At 41.3% G+C, this 17,914-nt stretch overlaps 1 protein-coding gene across 2 annotated transcripts in view; it reads left to right on the top strand.

The window, feature by feature from the left end:
* The window catches only part of Pax3 (paired box 3), a 96,181-nt gene that overhangs the window by 55,746 nt on the left and 22,521 nt on the right, over nt 1-17,914 (top strand). For both annotated transcript variants that reach the window (XM_031368119.1, XM_031368118.1), the window contains exon 5: nt 9,852-10,057. In XM_031368119.1, coding sequence (XP_031223979.1) covers nt 9,852-10,057 — 206 coding nt within the window. The remainder of the gene's footprint in view (nt 1-9,851; nt 10,058-17,914) is intronic.

Genomic DNA, 17,914 nt, shown 5'->3' with positions numbered 1-17,914 from the left:
ATTTCTTTAACAAAATGTTAAGCACAGATGGGCCCATAAGCTGTCAGTTAACCATTCTTGGGCCTGCATCTGCCGGCTTTCAATACACTGTTTTACGCATCTAGCCAGTCACTTAGCTGCGGCTCAGTGAAAAGCTCAACCTACTCTGATTGGCAAATAAAATGTTCATTTGTCTCTTCTTCCTATTGTTTTGTTTTGGTAACACATGTCAGCGGCTCAATTACCCAGTTCATTAACAGCTCCCAAAGGACATGATGGCCAGCCTGGGATAAGAGGGCAATTGTGGCCCATATGGCCAATAATGACCTCTTTCTTGGCAATTGTAAACAGAAGTCACTTGGCCCTTTGCCTTTCAGAAGTACCGTTTTCCTGTTCCCCTGGCAGCGTGCAAATTACCTTTCTTAGCTAGAATGAGCTAGCAGCTCTTATGGAGCCTGGATACCCCACCGTAGTCCCAGCTCTCAATTTTAATTATGACTGACTTTTAAGCTCTTGAGGGGAAAGTTCTTATCGTGGGAGACTATTCTTAGAAAGCTGTTAGCCGATTAATTAGTTAACTAATCAGTTTTCCTAATTGAATAGCAACACATTTTCTTGGGGGATTTAGTCTCGTTTTTTTTTTTTTTCTCTCTAATGGCAGTTACCACGGAGTCTTATTTTTAAAAAACGTATAGAAGTCATTTGTGGGTGTATGTGGAGGGAGTGGTGATATTCTTCAAGGAGACAGTTGGATTCATGTTGCTAATGGAATTCTTTACACACACACACACACACACACACACACACACACACACACAACCGCATCCTCCAAGACAAAGGATTTAAGAAACCACTGGACTAATTGGGTCAGTGTCAGTGTCTCCTAAAGCAATAAATATTTTTTTCTTTGCTTTGCACCCTAGAAAGGAAGTGCTTAATAAGCACGGGTGGACCAATTGTCACTTCAGGGAAGTGTTGCCTGAAGAGCATTTCCAATGATCAAAATGAACTATTAGCAGAGACCCGCAGATGCATGAAAGAATGGACATAGATCTTTCTATCCGGCAACATTGTAACAGAGGAAGCCTTTTGAGCGGTCTATGGACAGGTGGCAGCTGATGGCGGAGACTGCCACCTAGAGAAAGGTGTCTTTGGTCAGGAAACTTTAGGACACAGGTGTGTTTGGGGCTGTGGAGCTCAGAGCCTCTGAGGTGCGTGGTCGTCCTGCTAGTCTGTTTGCTAACCCTTATCTTAAATAAACACCCAAGGGCTCATGTTGTACACTTGAAATCTCTCCTTGGGAGAGGAGCAGGGGCCCTCCTGGATCCATGCACATTGGGCCATATTCATAACCAATCTGTACTCTCCTCCCAGGGCGGCAGGCACTGAGGGAGATGTTGAGTGTCAGGGTCTATTTGTGTTATTTTGATTAGCCCCAACCTGGCAGGAGCTTATTTTCCTTCTAATGACCTCATGCTGGGAGGCGACAGCTTCGAAGGGAAGTGCCTGGGCCTGAGGGGAAAGGGATCCAGGAACATTTATACAAGCCAAAAGACCTGGGACTGGGCAGGACCTGGGTAGGTAACTAACCGTAGGGCCTTAATTAATTTAGTGTTCTTGAAAGTATATTTCCTTGAGAAAGCCCTGTATAGCCTTGTTAGAAACACGCGCGCGCGCGCGCGCGCGCGCGCGCACACACACACACACACACACACACACACACACACACACACGAGTGAAAATTTGCTAAGAATCATTTTTTAAAGTCACATTTGGGATGGAAAAAATATATGACATTAAAAACAAAATAACCATTGCTCGCCACATCGAAACCATTGATTAGATTATTATACCATCTCTCTTTGTCTTTCAGCTGAGAAACTGGGGGGGGGGGGGGGGGGGGGGAGGGGACTAGCCTGGAAGAGGAAGGGAGTTATCAGCAGAGGGAGGGGGTGTCAATAGTGTAATGGGGACTGAAAATATTAAAAATATATTATGATGCATGGAAATATAGTGAAACCCGTTATTGTGTATAATTAATATAAGCTAAGAAAAACTTTGAAAAGTCAGTTGTCTGGGATAAGAATTCCGGAAAGAATAATTTATTGCTTGGTGGCTTGTTAAATCATATACAGGTTCTTGCTCTTATGTTTTTTTTTCTCTTTTCAAATCTTCGGTTTGTTCCTTTCAGAAGTATGATTCCTTTATTTTCTTGACATATGTACAGTTTAAAAACATTAAAACAATGTCCTGGTTTACTTTGTAGCTTGTGAATTAATGTGGAAGAGAAGCACGCACGCAGGTGCCGACTTCTCTGAACTGGCTTGGATTAACCCCTACTGTGCATCCATTTCAAACTCCCCCTCCTCCCCTCTCTAGGAAAAAAAAAAAAAAAAAAAAAAAAAAAAGAAAGAAAGAAAGAAAAAGAAAAACACCCAACCTCCCCTTTCTCATCCACTCTGGCTTTCTTTGTGTCTCCTGCACCCTGCTAGGCAGGTGTCAGAGCCCTGAATGAGGGTAAATGCCCTGTTGATGGATTCCACAGATGGAGCGTGGAAATTGCTAGAATAGGACTCAGCCACAGGCCATTTCTTGGGATCCAACAAAAGCCTCCAAATAAGTCAACAAAAATCTCAAAGATCACAAAGGGAAAATGTCATTTGTCATTTACTCTGGGTCCCTCGGAGGGAGTATCAGTCTTGCTTAGTTCCTGACTTTCACCCGAGTAAACACGGGAGAGGTCGTTCAAGCCTTTCTCAGTGTAAAGGGGAGACTTCAGATCTGAGAACTGCTTGCTGGTTCCACGGTACGGTAAAAAGTCACGGGCGGGGAGATCCTGCAATCAGGCAAGGGGTGTAGCCAGTCTGCTCAAGATTTCCCAGAATATACTGTAGATAACCCTCAGACACCCTGCGAACCAATTCAGGGAGCTTTTGAAAGTATTCTTGTTTTTATCTTGTCCTTTTATCAGTAGGCTAAATAAGGGGACAAGATTAGTCTGGACAGATAGAAGCCAAGGCAAAGCCTGCGGGGGTCTGGTCTGGGGCCATCTTAGGGAAATGAAGGATGACTATGAAGTTGGGCCTCCAGAGATGCCCCCACCTTCTTCCTTGACTGTAAATCCCATTGTATTATATCTAGGGCAAACCTAGAGTTTAAATGGCTGTCATGATTTGAGTCTTTAATTACTCAAATAAAAGGGTTTGCTGAGAAGGCAGACAGTATGCCGAATACATGATTGTGAATCACTCCGTTTCTTTTTTCTTTTTCTTCTTTGCCTGTCTCCCATCTCTGAATTATATTTGTCTAGAAACCAATAATTACAGAACTCCATGTGACTAAATCCCTATAAAATTGAGGCAAGATTTCATGTCTAATAGTGTTAACTAGGATGAAATATTTCCTGAGGCTACAGAAGAGGTCACAAGGGGCTAAGGGACAAAGACACACTCTCTAATTCTCTAATTCCGTCTTTAATTAAACTTCATGGTTAGGCCACTGGTGGTGATCCGTTTGCCTTCTCTTCCCAGTTCGCTTTATTTCTGAGGGGAGAATTTATCTTCCAGTGGGGTGTGACAGTTGTCTTATTCCTTTATTCTTTTTAGTGATGACATTCGTTTCTCCAAGTTCGGTCTTAGGAGTTAATGTGAAATCAACAGGACAACTGAAAATTCACCTCTGAAAGTGCAAAATTAGTTGGAGGTAGACAAAGATACAATGGATTCATAAAAATGCTGAGTTAGACACCCATTTACCAAGAAAGGCGTCTATGCTTTCCAAAAGTCCTTGTGTGTGTGTGTATGTATGTATGTATGTATGTATGTATGTTTGCATGTATGTATGTATTTAGATTAAATAACTAATGGCTTTATATCTTTCAAGTTCTTTATTCTTCCTCTCTTTTTTTAAGGATTGCCTTTCACCGAACATATCTCAATAATAATAATAATAATAATAATAATAATAATAATAATAATAGTAATAATGATAATAATAGTAATGGTAATAATAATAACTACTTTGCAAAGCAGACTTTAATAGATAAATAAGTATCTATCTATTCAGCTGTTTGTGGCTAGTGCTGGCTTCTAAGCTGCCTCTGGAGTTAGGCCCAGGAAATGGTTTTGCGACACCACTTAAGGAGACAGGGAGGTTAAGCATCTTACATCTATCCAATATCTTGGACAAATGGATTCACTTCTTAATGATTTTATTGTTTTGTTTTGTTTTTGTTTTTGTTTTTTTTTTTTTAACAACTAGGCCTTGAACTTTTAAAGACCCCACTGAAGCTTCCTGGACCTGAATTCCATCAGGGAAGTCTTGTGTTTGGTGTGGAGTGTTAGTGCAGGTATACCACTCCTGCCAATTTTTATTTGTCTCAGGTAGTGTTTGAGAGTTTGAAGGGATGATAGCAAAAGTGTCCGTCAGCTAGATGATTGGCATCTGAATTCCTATTTTGGTTCATTTCTGCCATGCCTCTTCAAAAGGATAGTGTATTTGTGTGTGTGTGTGTATTTGTGCATGTGTGTATATGTTTGTATATGTGTATGTATATGTGTGTGTATGTTATTTGTGTGTGTGTGTATTTTGCATGTGTGTATATGTTTGTATATGTGTATGTATATGTGTGTGTATGTTATTTGTGTGTGTGTATTTTGCATGTGTGTATATGTTTGTATATGTGTATGTATATGTGTGTGTATGTATGTGTGTGTGCATGTGTGTGCATACACTATTTAGTGTATACAAAGTGACAAGTGAAGCCTGTCTTCTGAAGTCACACGGGTCTGGGACAAATCTTTAGCTGCCTGAGCTGAATAACCCTGGGGTTCTCAATTTCTTTTGCTGTGCCCAAGGTAAGGAGTCTTTGCTTTGCCAAGAGAGAGAAAGGGAGGGAGAGAGAGAGATCTTCCATCATCTTAAAAAGTTTGGTCCATGGCCCCTTGAGAAATGGCACTAAAGCAGTGTGGAAGTCAGAGACTGGACTGTGGAGGAATATTGAAGACAGAGTAAAAACAAACGAGACAAAACATTCACAGTGAAGTCACCTTCACTGTGGGTTGGGATTTAAAAGAATCTGTGAGTTGTGTTATATATATAGTTCAAAGCAATAGCATTTGCATTTTAGGCCATGCCTTCCGTGTGATGAATACAGATGTGTATTTTTTGTTTCCACGAGAGCTAATCTGACATTTGAACTTTGAAAACAATCTCTCTAATGAGTCATAGAACACAGTTTGCATATGAAGGTATCAGTGAGAGCAGATAGAACTAGTTTATAGAGCCTAGCAATTTATGGCTGAGACATCTCCCTGTCTTGGTCCCAAGTCACTGCATCAGGTATTCTATGGAGGAGGAGGAAGAGGAGGAGGAAAAGGAGGAGGAAGAGAAGGAGGGAGAGGAGGAGGAGGAGGAGGAGGAGGGAGAGGAGGAGGAGGAGAAAACCTTTTATTTCTTTAGATCAGGCTGCCTTTAAAAGGCTGGCTTTCCTTCCCATATTTTGTGTCAGATCTACCATCTAGCTTATTCTACTAGCCTGATAATGCAGAATGTGGCTAAGAGAAGAACTCCAAGAAAATAGTCTCTATGTGCTATAAAACTAGGACTTCAAATTGAGGTTTGCTCCTGGTGAAAATGGAATGATCCAAAGTAACTCACTTACTGTGAATTAGGTTGGTTCTGTACAAATGTTAAGTTTGCCTTCAACTGAGTAAGAGAAGACATAGCAACAGTTCCACCTTAGAGAGAGCTAGGCTTTCCTTGCTGGTCAATTAACCTTGGACTGCTGACTTTACATATTTCAAAGCCCACATCCTTTTGGGGTTTACAGATGGGGAAAAGTTACAATTAGCTTGTAAAATTGTGGCTTTGTATTGCCAAAAATGATCCGTTGGTTCAAATAATTCTCCAGTCGAGAAATCAAGGAACTCATTTCCTCTCTGTCCTGAAATGCTGATGTCTAGCACTTTTTACTTCAGCTTAGAAGCAAAAGTAGTGATTCATCAGCTCATTAGAGAATTTTATTTCTGGTAGGAAAGGCTTTCCTGTTAAAAAATTCTGAGTCTTTTTAATTGTTAACTTGAGGTAGGTCCTCAACACATGCATGCGTGCACTCACACACACGCACAATCTTTTTTTGAAAAATTAATAATCGTTCTCAAGACACATAGATCTATACAAATGCTTAGAAAACTTTGAAAATAATTTTTAAGAATTCATAGACCCAAATACCTCTAAGTAGACATTGGGAAGGTAACAAAGAGCAGAGTCTCTATCTTACAGAAGTAGATTAGCAGAGAAATCGGAGTCAGAGGAAAATTGAAAATTTGCCATGCACTTTTTATTCATTCAATTTGCAATTATTAAACACCTATTGTGTGCCAAGTCCCCTGCACAAGCAAGTCAGGGAGAGGGCCTTGAACTCACCAGAATTTATTTTCTGGGACTATTGATTGTTAGGTAAAACATGGTGGTCTTGACCCTCAGGATTAATTCTTGGTGGTGCTTATAAATCCAAGCAGTCTTTTTCTTCAGAAATCAGAGATGATTTTGATTAATTGACCTGACAGTGCATGGCACATCATATTTACTTGGGAGAATTTAACAACCCCAGAGAGTCCCCAAGGAAACATGAAAATTTCCACATACCTTTATCCTAATGGGATCAGAGTAACAGAACATGGACATGAAGATTTAGGGTTCTCACAGGCAGGGGAAGCTTCTGGAAAGACTTTTCAAGTCTGTTGAGCCTTTCACCTGCATTCACTGTGAAAGAGAAATCAGAACAGAGATGTGGAATGGGGAAGGAAAATAGTCCGGGGAAATGGATGAATTGCCTTCTTGGGAAGTAGGCAATTCGTTTCTCCAGGAGTGTCAGACTCACAGTTTAAACATGTGTATGAAACAGTGCTGGGTGTGGGTAAAATGTGGCAGGAAGCATTTTATGTTCTTGGGAATTTTGAGAGGAAAAATCGATAATGTAGGCTATTTGCTAGAAGTTGTTCTTCAAGTGTCACCCAACCCCTGTCTCGTTAGCTCCTGAGGTTGAGACGATTTTATATTAAATTAGGCGGGGGCAAGTGAAAAAGCAAGCTCATGATGCAAACACACTAAATGTATCATATATGAAGATTCTACTTTTTATGTGTAGTGCATTTGCTCCCAACTGTATCTTCTTTAATTAGTGGCTAATTCACTGCTTCCTCCTTCCAAAGTCCTTAGCTATGCATCAAATATGGATGTATTAAAATATTAGAAAATGTAAAACCATGCCTAGGGACTCATTTCACCTTTTGGGAAGCTTATAACTCGTTCTACAATACAGTGAAGTTTGAATTTCTGTAGGACAGAATTACATTTGGTCCTAAGAAATTAGAAATACTTGGAGCCCTCTCTCTTGGGTCCAGAGAGAGGGCTCCAAGGCCTGACAACCTGAGTTTGGTCTCCAGGGCCTATGTGGTGGAAGGAGAGAACTGACCTCTCTCTGGTGTGCTGTTTCTCCAGCACCCCCATTCCCCACCTAAGATATGTAAATAATAAAACTTAAAAAAGAACTTTGAGCCATAACTTGGCATGGCAACATACACTTGGGATCCCTCCCTGGTGTGGGGAGGCTGAGGCAGGAAGATTACGAGTTTGACATCAGCTTTGACTGCACATGGAGTTTGAAGTTAGCTTTGGCTAAGCAGTGAGACTCTGCCTCAAAAGGACAAGGGATTATAAATATGGAAATCACTGTGTTTTCTCAGTGCTTGTCTGGTCCTATCATCCTGTGTTGTATATACAATGTGTGTGTGTGTGTGTGTGTGTGTGCGTGTGTGTGTGCTCACACATCAGGACCATACCTGGAAGTCAGAGGACAACTGTGTAAAGTCTCCTTTCATCCTTTCATGTTTATGTGATTCCTGGGGATCAGACTCAGTTTGTCAGGCTTACCTAGCAAGCGCCTTTAACCACTGGGCCATCTTGACACCTCTACCTTGATGTTGACGTGAGGACTCTGAAGCTTTCGTGCTGGTATGTCCATTGCCACAGCACATCTCAATCCCTTCTCTGGAAGGCCGATCCTCGCCCCAGTTCTTGAGAGGTGATGATTAGGGTGCGTTTGAATGTGCTCAGGAGCAAAGCCGCTGTGGCTCCTGCTCATGTCTCAAACTCTGTCCCTGGTAGCTGTGGACAGCTCTCTATCTTTTACCCCTGTGTCTGGTAAGGACAGCTCTCCTGGGCAGTGCTCTGGGTTTGAATGTCTTCTCATCACAGGAATTTCTCCTTATAGGTCAACAGGTTCTCTTTTATGGGGATGAATTTGTGGTGGAGGCACTAACATGTTCTTAGTATCTACAAGGAGAACTATGTACTACCTCTTTCTCTATCAAATGATGGCCTAGAAATAGCCCCAAAGCTTTTCATGCTCTTCTTATAGTTTCTTCTTTTAAGAATTCAGATCTTGCCCGAGGGTGGTGGTGGTGGTAGTGGTGGTGGTGGTGGTTATGGGGCTGTGGTGGTCTCATTCTTTAGTCCCAGAACTCTGTGAGTTCAAGGCCAGCCTGGTCTACAGAGTGAGTCCCAGGACAGCCAAGGCTATATAGAGAAACCCCATCTGAAAAAAAAAATCTTTAAAAAAAGAAAGAAAAGAAAAAGCCAAAACAAATCAAAACAAACCCCCTGCCACCTGCTCCCCACCTCCCAGAAAAGAACTGGGTTGTTCATGCCATTTTCTATCTCTGCTCCCCACTTCTTTTTCTAGTCTCTTGCATACTAAATGATAAAGCTCACCACTGACATTAATCTAGAAAAAATGTAGACTACTTTGGGAGAAGTCACGGTTGGGGTCAGCTTCAGGGTCTTTGGTCCTGTGCGGTCATGCAGGGAACTGGGAAGGGTCTAAGCACTGATGAATGCTCTCTTGAAATTTGTGATAACTTTTGAACAGGGGCCCCTGCCGTTCCCTTTTTGCCCTGGGCTCCTGCAGTCAGGTAGCTAATCCAGGCTGCTACTCTGCCTCAGCAGAGCCTCGGACTTTGAACTTCACTTTAGGGATGGCTCGCCAGACAGTGTCTCCCTTTTGGATTAGCTCTTGAGATTACCATTAATAAAACAGAAATTTTCCTTAAAGCATTTTCCAGTTTCTAATGATGCAATACTGATTTTTTTTTAAAAAAACATAGTATTGGAGCCTATAGTATATATGGGAATCCTTAATAGTTTACTGTTATCCATTATTTTTAGGCACTAAGTCAATTTTAAAATACTTTGAGTCACAATTACTTCAAAGATAGTATCTTTTAAAATTAAAATTTGAAGTTAGCATATAAAATAATTGGTTTCCTTATGGCATTTTCATATATGCATGTCATTATATTTAACTCTCACTTGTTCACCTCCATCATTAGTAGGAATTTATCAGGAAACAAATTAAAAGGCGGGTGTGGTGGCACACACCTGAACTCCCAGCACTTGAGGGAGTTAGGCAGGAGGATGTTGAGATGAAGACCAGCCTGGGCTATGTAGGGAGATGTATTTCATTTATTACACCGATAAGTGCTAAGTGCAGGCGTGTGAAAACAGAGTAAGGCCATTTCCTAAACAGAATAGGACATTTCCTAAGAGCTAGAATAACAGATACTCAGGGCAAATATTTCAAGGGGGATTTGCTGCAGGGAGACAAAATAGGGGAAGATATTGAGAGCCATTTACAAGCTCGATAGTGTAATATAAAGAGGGTCGGTGTCCGTGAGAAGACACCGGGTAAGTACTTCAGGCTTCCAGTCACTGTGCCTGGGGAAGACTTGCTTTTGAATTCAATTTTACCATTTTCTTTTTTTCTTTTTCTTTTTCTTTTTCTTTTTTTTTTTTGACTCCTGTGCTTTTAGCCTCCGCACCTCAATCAGACGAAGGCTCCGACATTGACTCCGAACCTGACTTACCACTGAAGAGGAAGCAGCGGAGGAGCAGAACCACCTTCACCGCGGAGCAGCTGGAGGAACTGGAGAGGGCTTTTGAGAGAACCCACTACCCAGACATCTACACCCGGGAGGAGCTGGCCCAGAGGGCGAAGCTTACAGAGGCCCGAGTGCAGGTACTGATGCTCGGACGTCAGGGACTTCCTCCCATCCAGGGTGGAACCTCTGGGGTCTCCTCGTGGGAAACTTTTTTGTTGTTTGCTTAATCTGACTAAGCAGCCTGGGCTGGTATGATCTCATAGGCTTCCTAAGTGTTGGCTTTACAACATACAGCCAAGAAGTGTTTGAAGCCAAGAAACCACATTAGCGACAGTGAACAGCGCTTAGAGTGAACGAGTATCTGTGGGCTTTGGTTGTTGGAGGCTATGTTTATAGGACACAGAAGTTCATTCTATTCCTGAGCTCTCAACATCGCGATCCTGATAGTGTCCCAGAAACTATATGACTGTGGAGGGTGGTTCCCAGGTAATAGCAAAGATATTTGGAGTGGTTATTTCTGCTCGAGGCACAGTTTTAAGTCTTGTATTTCACACAAATTAACTCATGAATCATCACCAAAACCCTTAGTTGACATAGTTCCCATCCCCAATCTATGGATGAGGAAATAGAAACTTCAGCTAGTTACATAATTACCTAAGCTAACATGACTGCCTGCTCCTATAGAAACCACGGGCTCCCATGTGTTTCAACCGTGGCCTTACCATTAGAAAAATGTGCAAAAACACACACTCTCTCTTCATTTACAGATTGAGTAGTTTTGAAGCAATTATGTTATTTTAAGATCATTGTGATGCCTGACTTTCGTTGTCAACTTGCCACACGTAGGAAGGGGAATATGTCCAGTTGAGGAACTGCCTCCATCAGATTGGCCCGTGAGCATGTCTGTGGGGGCATTTTCTTGATTGCTAATTGATGTAGGAGGGTCTAGCCAGTGTATGTGGTGCTATTCCTAGGCAAGTGGTCTAGGCTGAGCATGAGCCCAAGGAATCGAGGCAGTAAGCATGGAGTGCTCCTCCATGGTCTCTGATTCAGCTCCTGCCTCCAGGTTCCTGTCGTGGTTTCCTCAAATGGAGGATGGACTGTAAAGCATGTGATGAAATGAATCCTTTCTGCCTCAGGTCGCTTTTTGTCAAGTTTATCACAGCAACAGAAAGAAAACTAAGACAATCATGTTTAATTTAAAAAAAATTTTTTTTACATTAATTAATTTCTTTGTGTGTGTATTATATCTGGAGGTCAGAGGACCACTCGTAGGAGTTAGCTTATCCTTCCTCCATTTGGGTTCTAGGGATCAAACTTAGCTAATTAAGCTTGATTTTAAGGCACCTTTAACCAGCTGAGCTACTTCTCCATTGCTGTATTATGTCTTGGATTCTTTGGGAGAGCTTCTACAAAAGGCTATTTTAGTTGGCATGTCTAACACAAGCGTACAATAATGCTTCCAATAATCAGCAGTGAATGTACCCTTCCGTTTTGGGGCATATTACACAAGACTAAGGGATTTCCAGAACTCTTGGTCATCCTATAAGTTTAGTTTTTCTATCTGGAAATACCAGGTGACATACCCAGCATTTCATGGTCAAAGTTAGGCTTTGGGACAGTGAGCTACTCAGTCGTTGACACGGTCCCTAGATTTATCAACAATTTTACATGTCCACTGCATTGCCTTTTCTACTGAAGCAGCACCTTTGAGCTACAGAGTCTAGGGAGAGGAATTGCTGCATTCCATCTCCCGAATGGTCTAAGTCGTATCAGAAGAGTCAAGGGGTGAAGACATGGGCTAAGAGTTCTCTTTGGGAGCTACAGTCTAATAAGGGCAATGAAGTCGGCGTACAGATTATCACAAACAAACAGATTTTTCAAGTGCCGATAAAATGCATCATGTGGGTGGAGAAAAGTAAGATGAAGTCATGGAAGAAAAAAAATGCAGGTCAAATAGCTTACATTGGACAGAGATGGGAGAGCATATCCATCCAAAGGCACAGCAAAGGGACAAAGTTGGAGTGCCTCAGCCACATATGAGATGACAACCCCTTTTCCATCCAGGCATCCTGAGGGCTTAGGAACTAGTCTCCTCTGACTGGGTTATAAGCAGAGGAAGGCTGGGAGAAGGGTGGGAGCAGAGCTGAGCCCAGGACACTCATTCAAAATCTTGCCTATCAGGCTCACAGGAGGCTGTGGCAAGCAGGAGATGTTGGGGTTGGCAAAGATGGGGTGATGGTATAAGTATTCTGAGGTGGAAAGTAGGTAGCGACTGTGTAAGTTGAAGGTGGGTTAGAAGGGTGACGAGAAGAGCCATGGATACACTAGGGTTCCCAAGACTGACAAGTTAATGTTGGAAGTATTGAGTTGAGCAAGTTGCTCAGTGGTTAAAGCACTTGCTGAGCGAGCATGAGGTCCGCAGCCAGGATTCCCCAGGACTTATGTAGATGCTCTTGGGCAAGGCCACATGTCTAGAATTTCAGCCTCAGAGGGAGGATATAGGACATTACCAGAGAAAGTTGGATAGCACCAAAATGGCTTCATTGACCAGCTCTGGGTTCAGTTAAGAGCCTCTCTACCTCAGTGGATAAAGTGGAAGAGACAGAGGATGATTCCTAACATCCATCTTGTACTTCAACATGTATGTGAACATGATGCATGAATTTATCCATGTAAACATTAGACACACACACATACACATAGACATACACACATACATAGAGAGAGCCAAAGATAGAGATAGAGATAGATAGACAGATTAAGAGAGAGAGAGGAAGAAAGAAAGGAAGGAAGAAAGAAAAAAGAAAAAAAATTGGACAGTTGAGCTCTTCTACCCACTTCACTGGGTTCTTCTCTTGCACAGGACAGAAACTATCTCCTTTACTTATGGACCAGGATGTGTTTACTTTGTATCCTAGTGAAATGAAATAATTCTCTTATGCTGTAATACTATAACCATGGATATAACATACATAAAAAAGTCATATCACATCTATTTGGCTCCTAATTGACTCCTGTGATTGACCAGTTTAAGTGTGTGATGAGGCTCAGTGATGTCCTATGGAGTGTCCACTCAGTTTCAGGATTTAGCTCTTGTACTTTATGGTTGGGCAAGCTGGCATACTGGTGGGTTCTAAAGACTGATCTCCAAGCAGCTTTGAATGCAGTGTGAACAAAAACTAAACTTCACAATGATGAGACAAAGAAGAACGAAAATCTCAAGTGTGTTCATCCCTGCCCTATCTCATTCTTGCCTTTGTCAAAAACAAAGAAAGAAACAGAATAAGTTTCAAACCCACATAGCTTGTTTAGTTCTCAAATTCTCATCTGGCTCAGTGAAGGCCAGAGTATAATAATAATAGCCTATTAACTTTCAGAGGACACGGGATCAAGCCAATAAAGAGCAGTTCATATTTTTCTATATGGTGGCCTCCCCTCCAAAGCAGGGCCCTCATTAATGTAACAGCTGTGTTAATGTGGCTTTAACCCGGTGACTCTTTACATTCCTTATGGGTTCTTTAGTTCCCTTGAGACACATCATGTCTTGCACCAGGCTATGATCTACAGCCTAACAAATTCCCTAGAACAACCAGCATATGGATCTTTTACTTAACCCAGCAGGAAAAAGAAGGGAGCAGTTAATCACTGATGAAAATGCCAGCAGAAAATGCCGGAGTGCTTAGGAAGGTCTGGGAAAGCAGTAGCTAAATCAACCCCATTTGAATGATAGCCAGAAAGTGTGAGTTACGTTAATTTGGGGCACCTGGGAAAACCAAACCTCAAACCCTCAAACCCCAAACCATGTCTACATTCCATGTTCTACCCTTTTGAGGAAAAATATTTCCAGTCTCTTCTGAATAGAGATGAAACTAAAGCTATAATAACTTAGGCCTTTGTCAGTGTTTCATAGCAATTCATTTGGACAGTCATGGTTTTTTTTTGTTTTTTTGTTTTTTTAACTGCCAAATCTAAGCACATAACAACCTAAGATCCTCTGCTGGGCAGCAAAGGCTCTGCCTAGAAATAATGTCAGAAGAAGAAGAAAAGAAGGAAAACCAATCAAACAAAGACAAAGACAGCCTGTTAGTTGAATTCTTTGGCTAGCTGTTCATGAGCAAATAATGGGAACATGAACATTTAAATTAGACAGAATTTCTTACAAATATTTATGGCATGCAAACAGTTTGGCAAGCATTTCATCTCAGGAACGAACTAGGCCAGTGTCTTACTGTCAAGAAGAGAGAAGACTCAAGGGCAGCTACCTGTGGGAACAGCATTTGATCAGGAGGTAGAAAGTGTGGCTTTTGGTCCTGGTTTGCCAAGAACATTTTGTTGAGTTTGGACTTGTTTCATTTTTTTTTTTTAAATATAGGGTAAATTATATCAGGTGATCTCAGTATGGGTTCAAGGACCACCAGGGTAAATGTGGATGGATTTCTGGAGAGCTGGGTAACACGAGATTGTTTCACAAGTGTGTGTGTGTGTGTGTGTGTGTGTGTGTGTGTGTGTGGTCTGTCTGTTTACATTAAGTGTTGGCTAGGGACAGTAGATTTTAAAATTTTCAAATATCATCTCTCCCTTATCCTTAAACTGAAAGCTACTAGGAGCACCTGGAGAGATAGACCAGTACTTATAAACACTGGGTGCCCTTGCAGAGGACCCTGATTCAATTCTCAACACCTACACAGCAGCTTATAATTATCTCTAACTTCAGTCCCAGGTGATCCAATGACCTCTTCTGGCTTCTGGCATGCATGTCCATGGACATACATATGCAGGCATGGATATACATGAAGACAAAATCCTTACAGACTAAAGTAAACTAAAATGATAAAAGAAGAAAGGGGAAACCCTGACTAGGCAGCATGATTTCTTAGGATCCTCTGCACTACAAGTCTGGGATTCTCAGGAAAGCCCCCCAAAAGTTCTAAAGTCACCTAACATTCTTCTGTAGCTTAGAAGGTACAATAGGTAGAGAAAACCCTGAACTCCATAATGGAATGAAACTGTAGTCACCCGCCACTTTCCACAGGACATTGCCCTTGACGTGTTAAAATACACATGACTGGGTGTGTCCGTGGACCTGTGAGGACATGGCAGACCTCCTCCTCCTGCTCTCTCTCCACATAGCTGGGTGGCAGCAATGATAGGAGAGAGAGGGCTGGGGAGAGCAAAGCATTGGGAGAGGAAGGAGATAGGAGTGAATGAGAGGGTCCGGGGAACCAGCCATATGTCCCAAAGTTACCTATTTGGCACGTCCTCTCCTTAGCCTGGTACACATTGCAGAAGCTAATGTTTAATGAAGCATTTTACAGTCCTGTGGAATTCTCTTTAAAAAGATGGAGTATTATGTTTTTTCTTCCCATTTTTCAAATTGCATTTGAAATAACCCATCTGGAATAATGTAGGTTAGACTGCCTTGGAGGGCGAACCAAAAATGGGAACAAGTCATTTATTGATGGGTAAAATTAGGCTCACACCATGGGACAATTAGCACTAATCCATGAAACTTGGAAGCAAATTTGACCTAAGCCACCATTCAAGTCAAACTGGCTCCCAATTATTTGAGGTGTTCTGTGGGCACTTCCCTGTTTACTAGTTGGCACAAAAGGTCTTGGCTGTTGACCACAGAGTGAAAAACACTAAGCCAGGCTTGAATTTACTTGGATTTCTCAGAAGTGTCCATGTGAGATTTTAATAGTGAGTATTCGTTGAACATTTGTAGCTCCTAAATATTCTTTTAAGTGCTTTACCACATTGCCCTCTTAAATGATTACAACTGTGTCTTGAAGTCTATTTCTCATTTAGCAAATGAGAGAACAGAACTCCACAGTCACTACGCAAAACATTAAAGGTCAAAGTGGTGGCAAGAAGGGAGCTGGGGTTTGACTTCTGATTGGTCTGAATGGTGCCTCATTGACTAAAAAGGCATCCCTCCATTTTCGCTGTGGAAGTACTTATCCTCTCCACCCCAACTTACAGGGTTGCATCTGAGCAAGTTAGATACCTAATCACAAAGGGAAATTTTATGAAAATTGTATTCTTGGTTTTAAATACATTATTCCCCCCCATAGTTATCATGGTGCTATAGAGAACTTTTGAATGATTTGAATTTTACCTCATATAACCATGGGATATTATAATGTAGAAATCCACTCGAAGATCATTTTTAAAAGAAGTGTAACTCACCTTACTGATAGACTCGATGGCAAAGTAAAAAGGACTTTGGACAGGTACAAATGAGCTAGGCTGCTATTCATGAATTGAAATAAAAACTTGATTTGGGGTTATATTTAATATATTTGAGATTATACAGATAATTACAAGCAATTAACTGTGTATGATAGTAGGCTATCAATCAACCAATGTATTTCCTGCCCTCGCTTGCTTGACATATCAGCAGCAATGGGAAGCCAGAAGAGAGGACGTAAAGAGAATAAAATTACGTTGAGTTATAGGTCAAAGAATTACACTTAACAGCTATGTAGCTGACTTTGTAAACCTTGATCTCTCTGTCTTATAGCCAAAGACACTCTTAGAACATCAAAGATAAGTTTGTTTCTGTCTCTATGGTTACTCTTTCTAAAATATCAAGGTATTTCTTTAATTTTTTTTTTTTAATGTGTGAGTGTTTTGCTCTCCTTTATGTCTGTGTGCCACATGGGTGCCTAATGCATGAGGAGCCTGGAAAAGGAGTTTGGACTTCTTACAACTGGAGTTACAGACCATTGTGAATTATCACATGGGTGCTTGGAATCAAACTTGGATCCTCTGGAGGAGCAGACAGTGCTCTTAACTGATGAGCCCTCTGTTCAGCCCCCGATGAAGAGACATTTTAAATAATTGTAACCAAGTCATAAGTTCTCTTTACCTGTTGGGGATGGAACCACTCCATATTGTGCATTCACATAGATTTTTGCGTTGATTGCCTATGAGTAATTGATGATTCTATGCTGAGTCATAGGAGGCTTCTGAGTGTAATGGTGATTCTATGCTGAATTATAGGAGGCGTTTCTTCTTCAGCTAGGTATGGGGTGATGGCACCATTCCAATATCCCATGCTCAGTCAATAAATGTCTTTACGATAAAGGTCATTTTAAGGACAGTTTTTCATTTTTTCCACTGGAAATGGAAGATGTTTACCGAGTTTCAAAACACAAGGCAAAGGCTGAACACTGTCTTCATCATTGGTATGTTTTCCCTTTAGCGATGTATCTGGCAGGCATGGGTGGTTCTGGAAATACTGAGGTTGGCATTGGCTAGATCATTAAAATTCTCTGGTTAAAGGGTTGGAGACAAGTAGGTCGGGTCTCACTGGGCCTGGTTCTCTCTAGAACAGAGCTTTGGATAGAGGGAGCTTCCGTTTAAATATTAGGATTCTTTCCTTTGGGAACCCTAAACTTCCTGTTGGTAGTTTGTTTTTCAGTAAAGATTTGATCCTTAACTATTTTTCTTGATTTTTGTTTTATTGTAATGCTTGAGTTTGAACCTGAGACCTCTTACATGGTAGGCAAATTCTTTACCACTGAGCTGTATCACCTGGTTCCTTCTAGTAAGTTTTATTTATTTATTTATTTTTACATAATACTTTTATTGATTATTTGGGAATTTCATATCATGAACCCCAATCACATTCACTTCCCAGTCCTCCCAGGTATGGCCCTCCATCCTTGTGACCCAACCCTCAAAAAAGGAGAAAAAGTTTTTCTTAATTGTAGTTATAACAGGCACTATACCATAAATGTTTAAAAATAAACCTCTTATGGGTTATGCTATGTCTCCAGTACTTATTAGAAACAGTTTGGGAAAGAAAATAAGCATAAACTTCGAATCCATAGCCACCTAGTTTGTTTGGATTCTGTCTTTTGAAGGCACTTGTGGAAAGTGGTGATATATATATAAATATAAATATATAAATATATATTGGTTTTTCGAGACAGGGTTTCTCTGTGTAGCCTGGCTGTCCTGGAACTCACTCTGTAGACCAGGCT

This window comes from Mastomys coucha, unplaced genomic scaffold (genome assembly GCF_008632895.1).
Source record: "Mastomys coucha isolate ucsf_1 unplaced genomic scaffold, UCSF_Mcou_1 pScaffold14, whole genome shotgun sequence".
NCBI classification, from domain to species: domain Eukaryota; kingdom Metazoa; phylum Chordata; class Mammalia; order Rodentia; family Muridae; genus Mastomys; species Mastomys coucha.
This window is presented reverse-complemented; position numbering and strand designations above follow the sequence as displayed.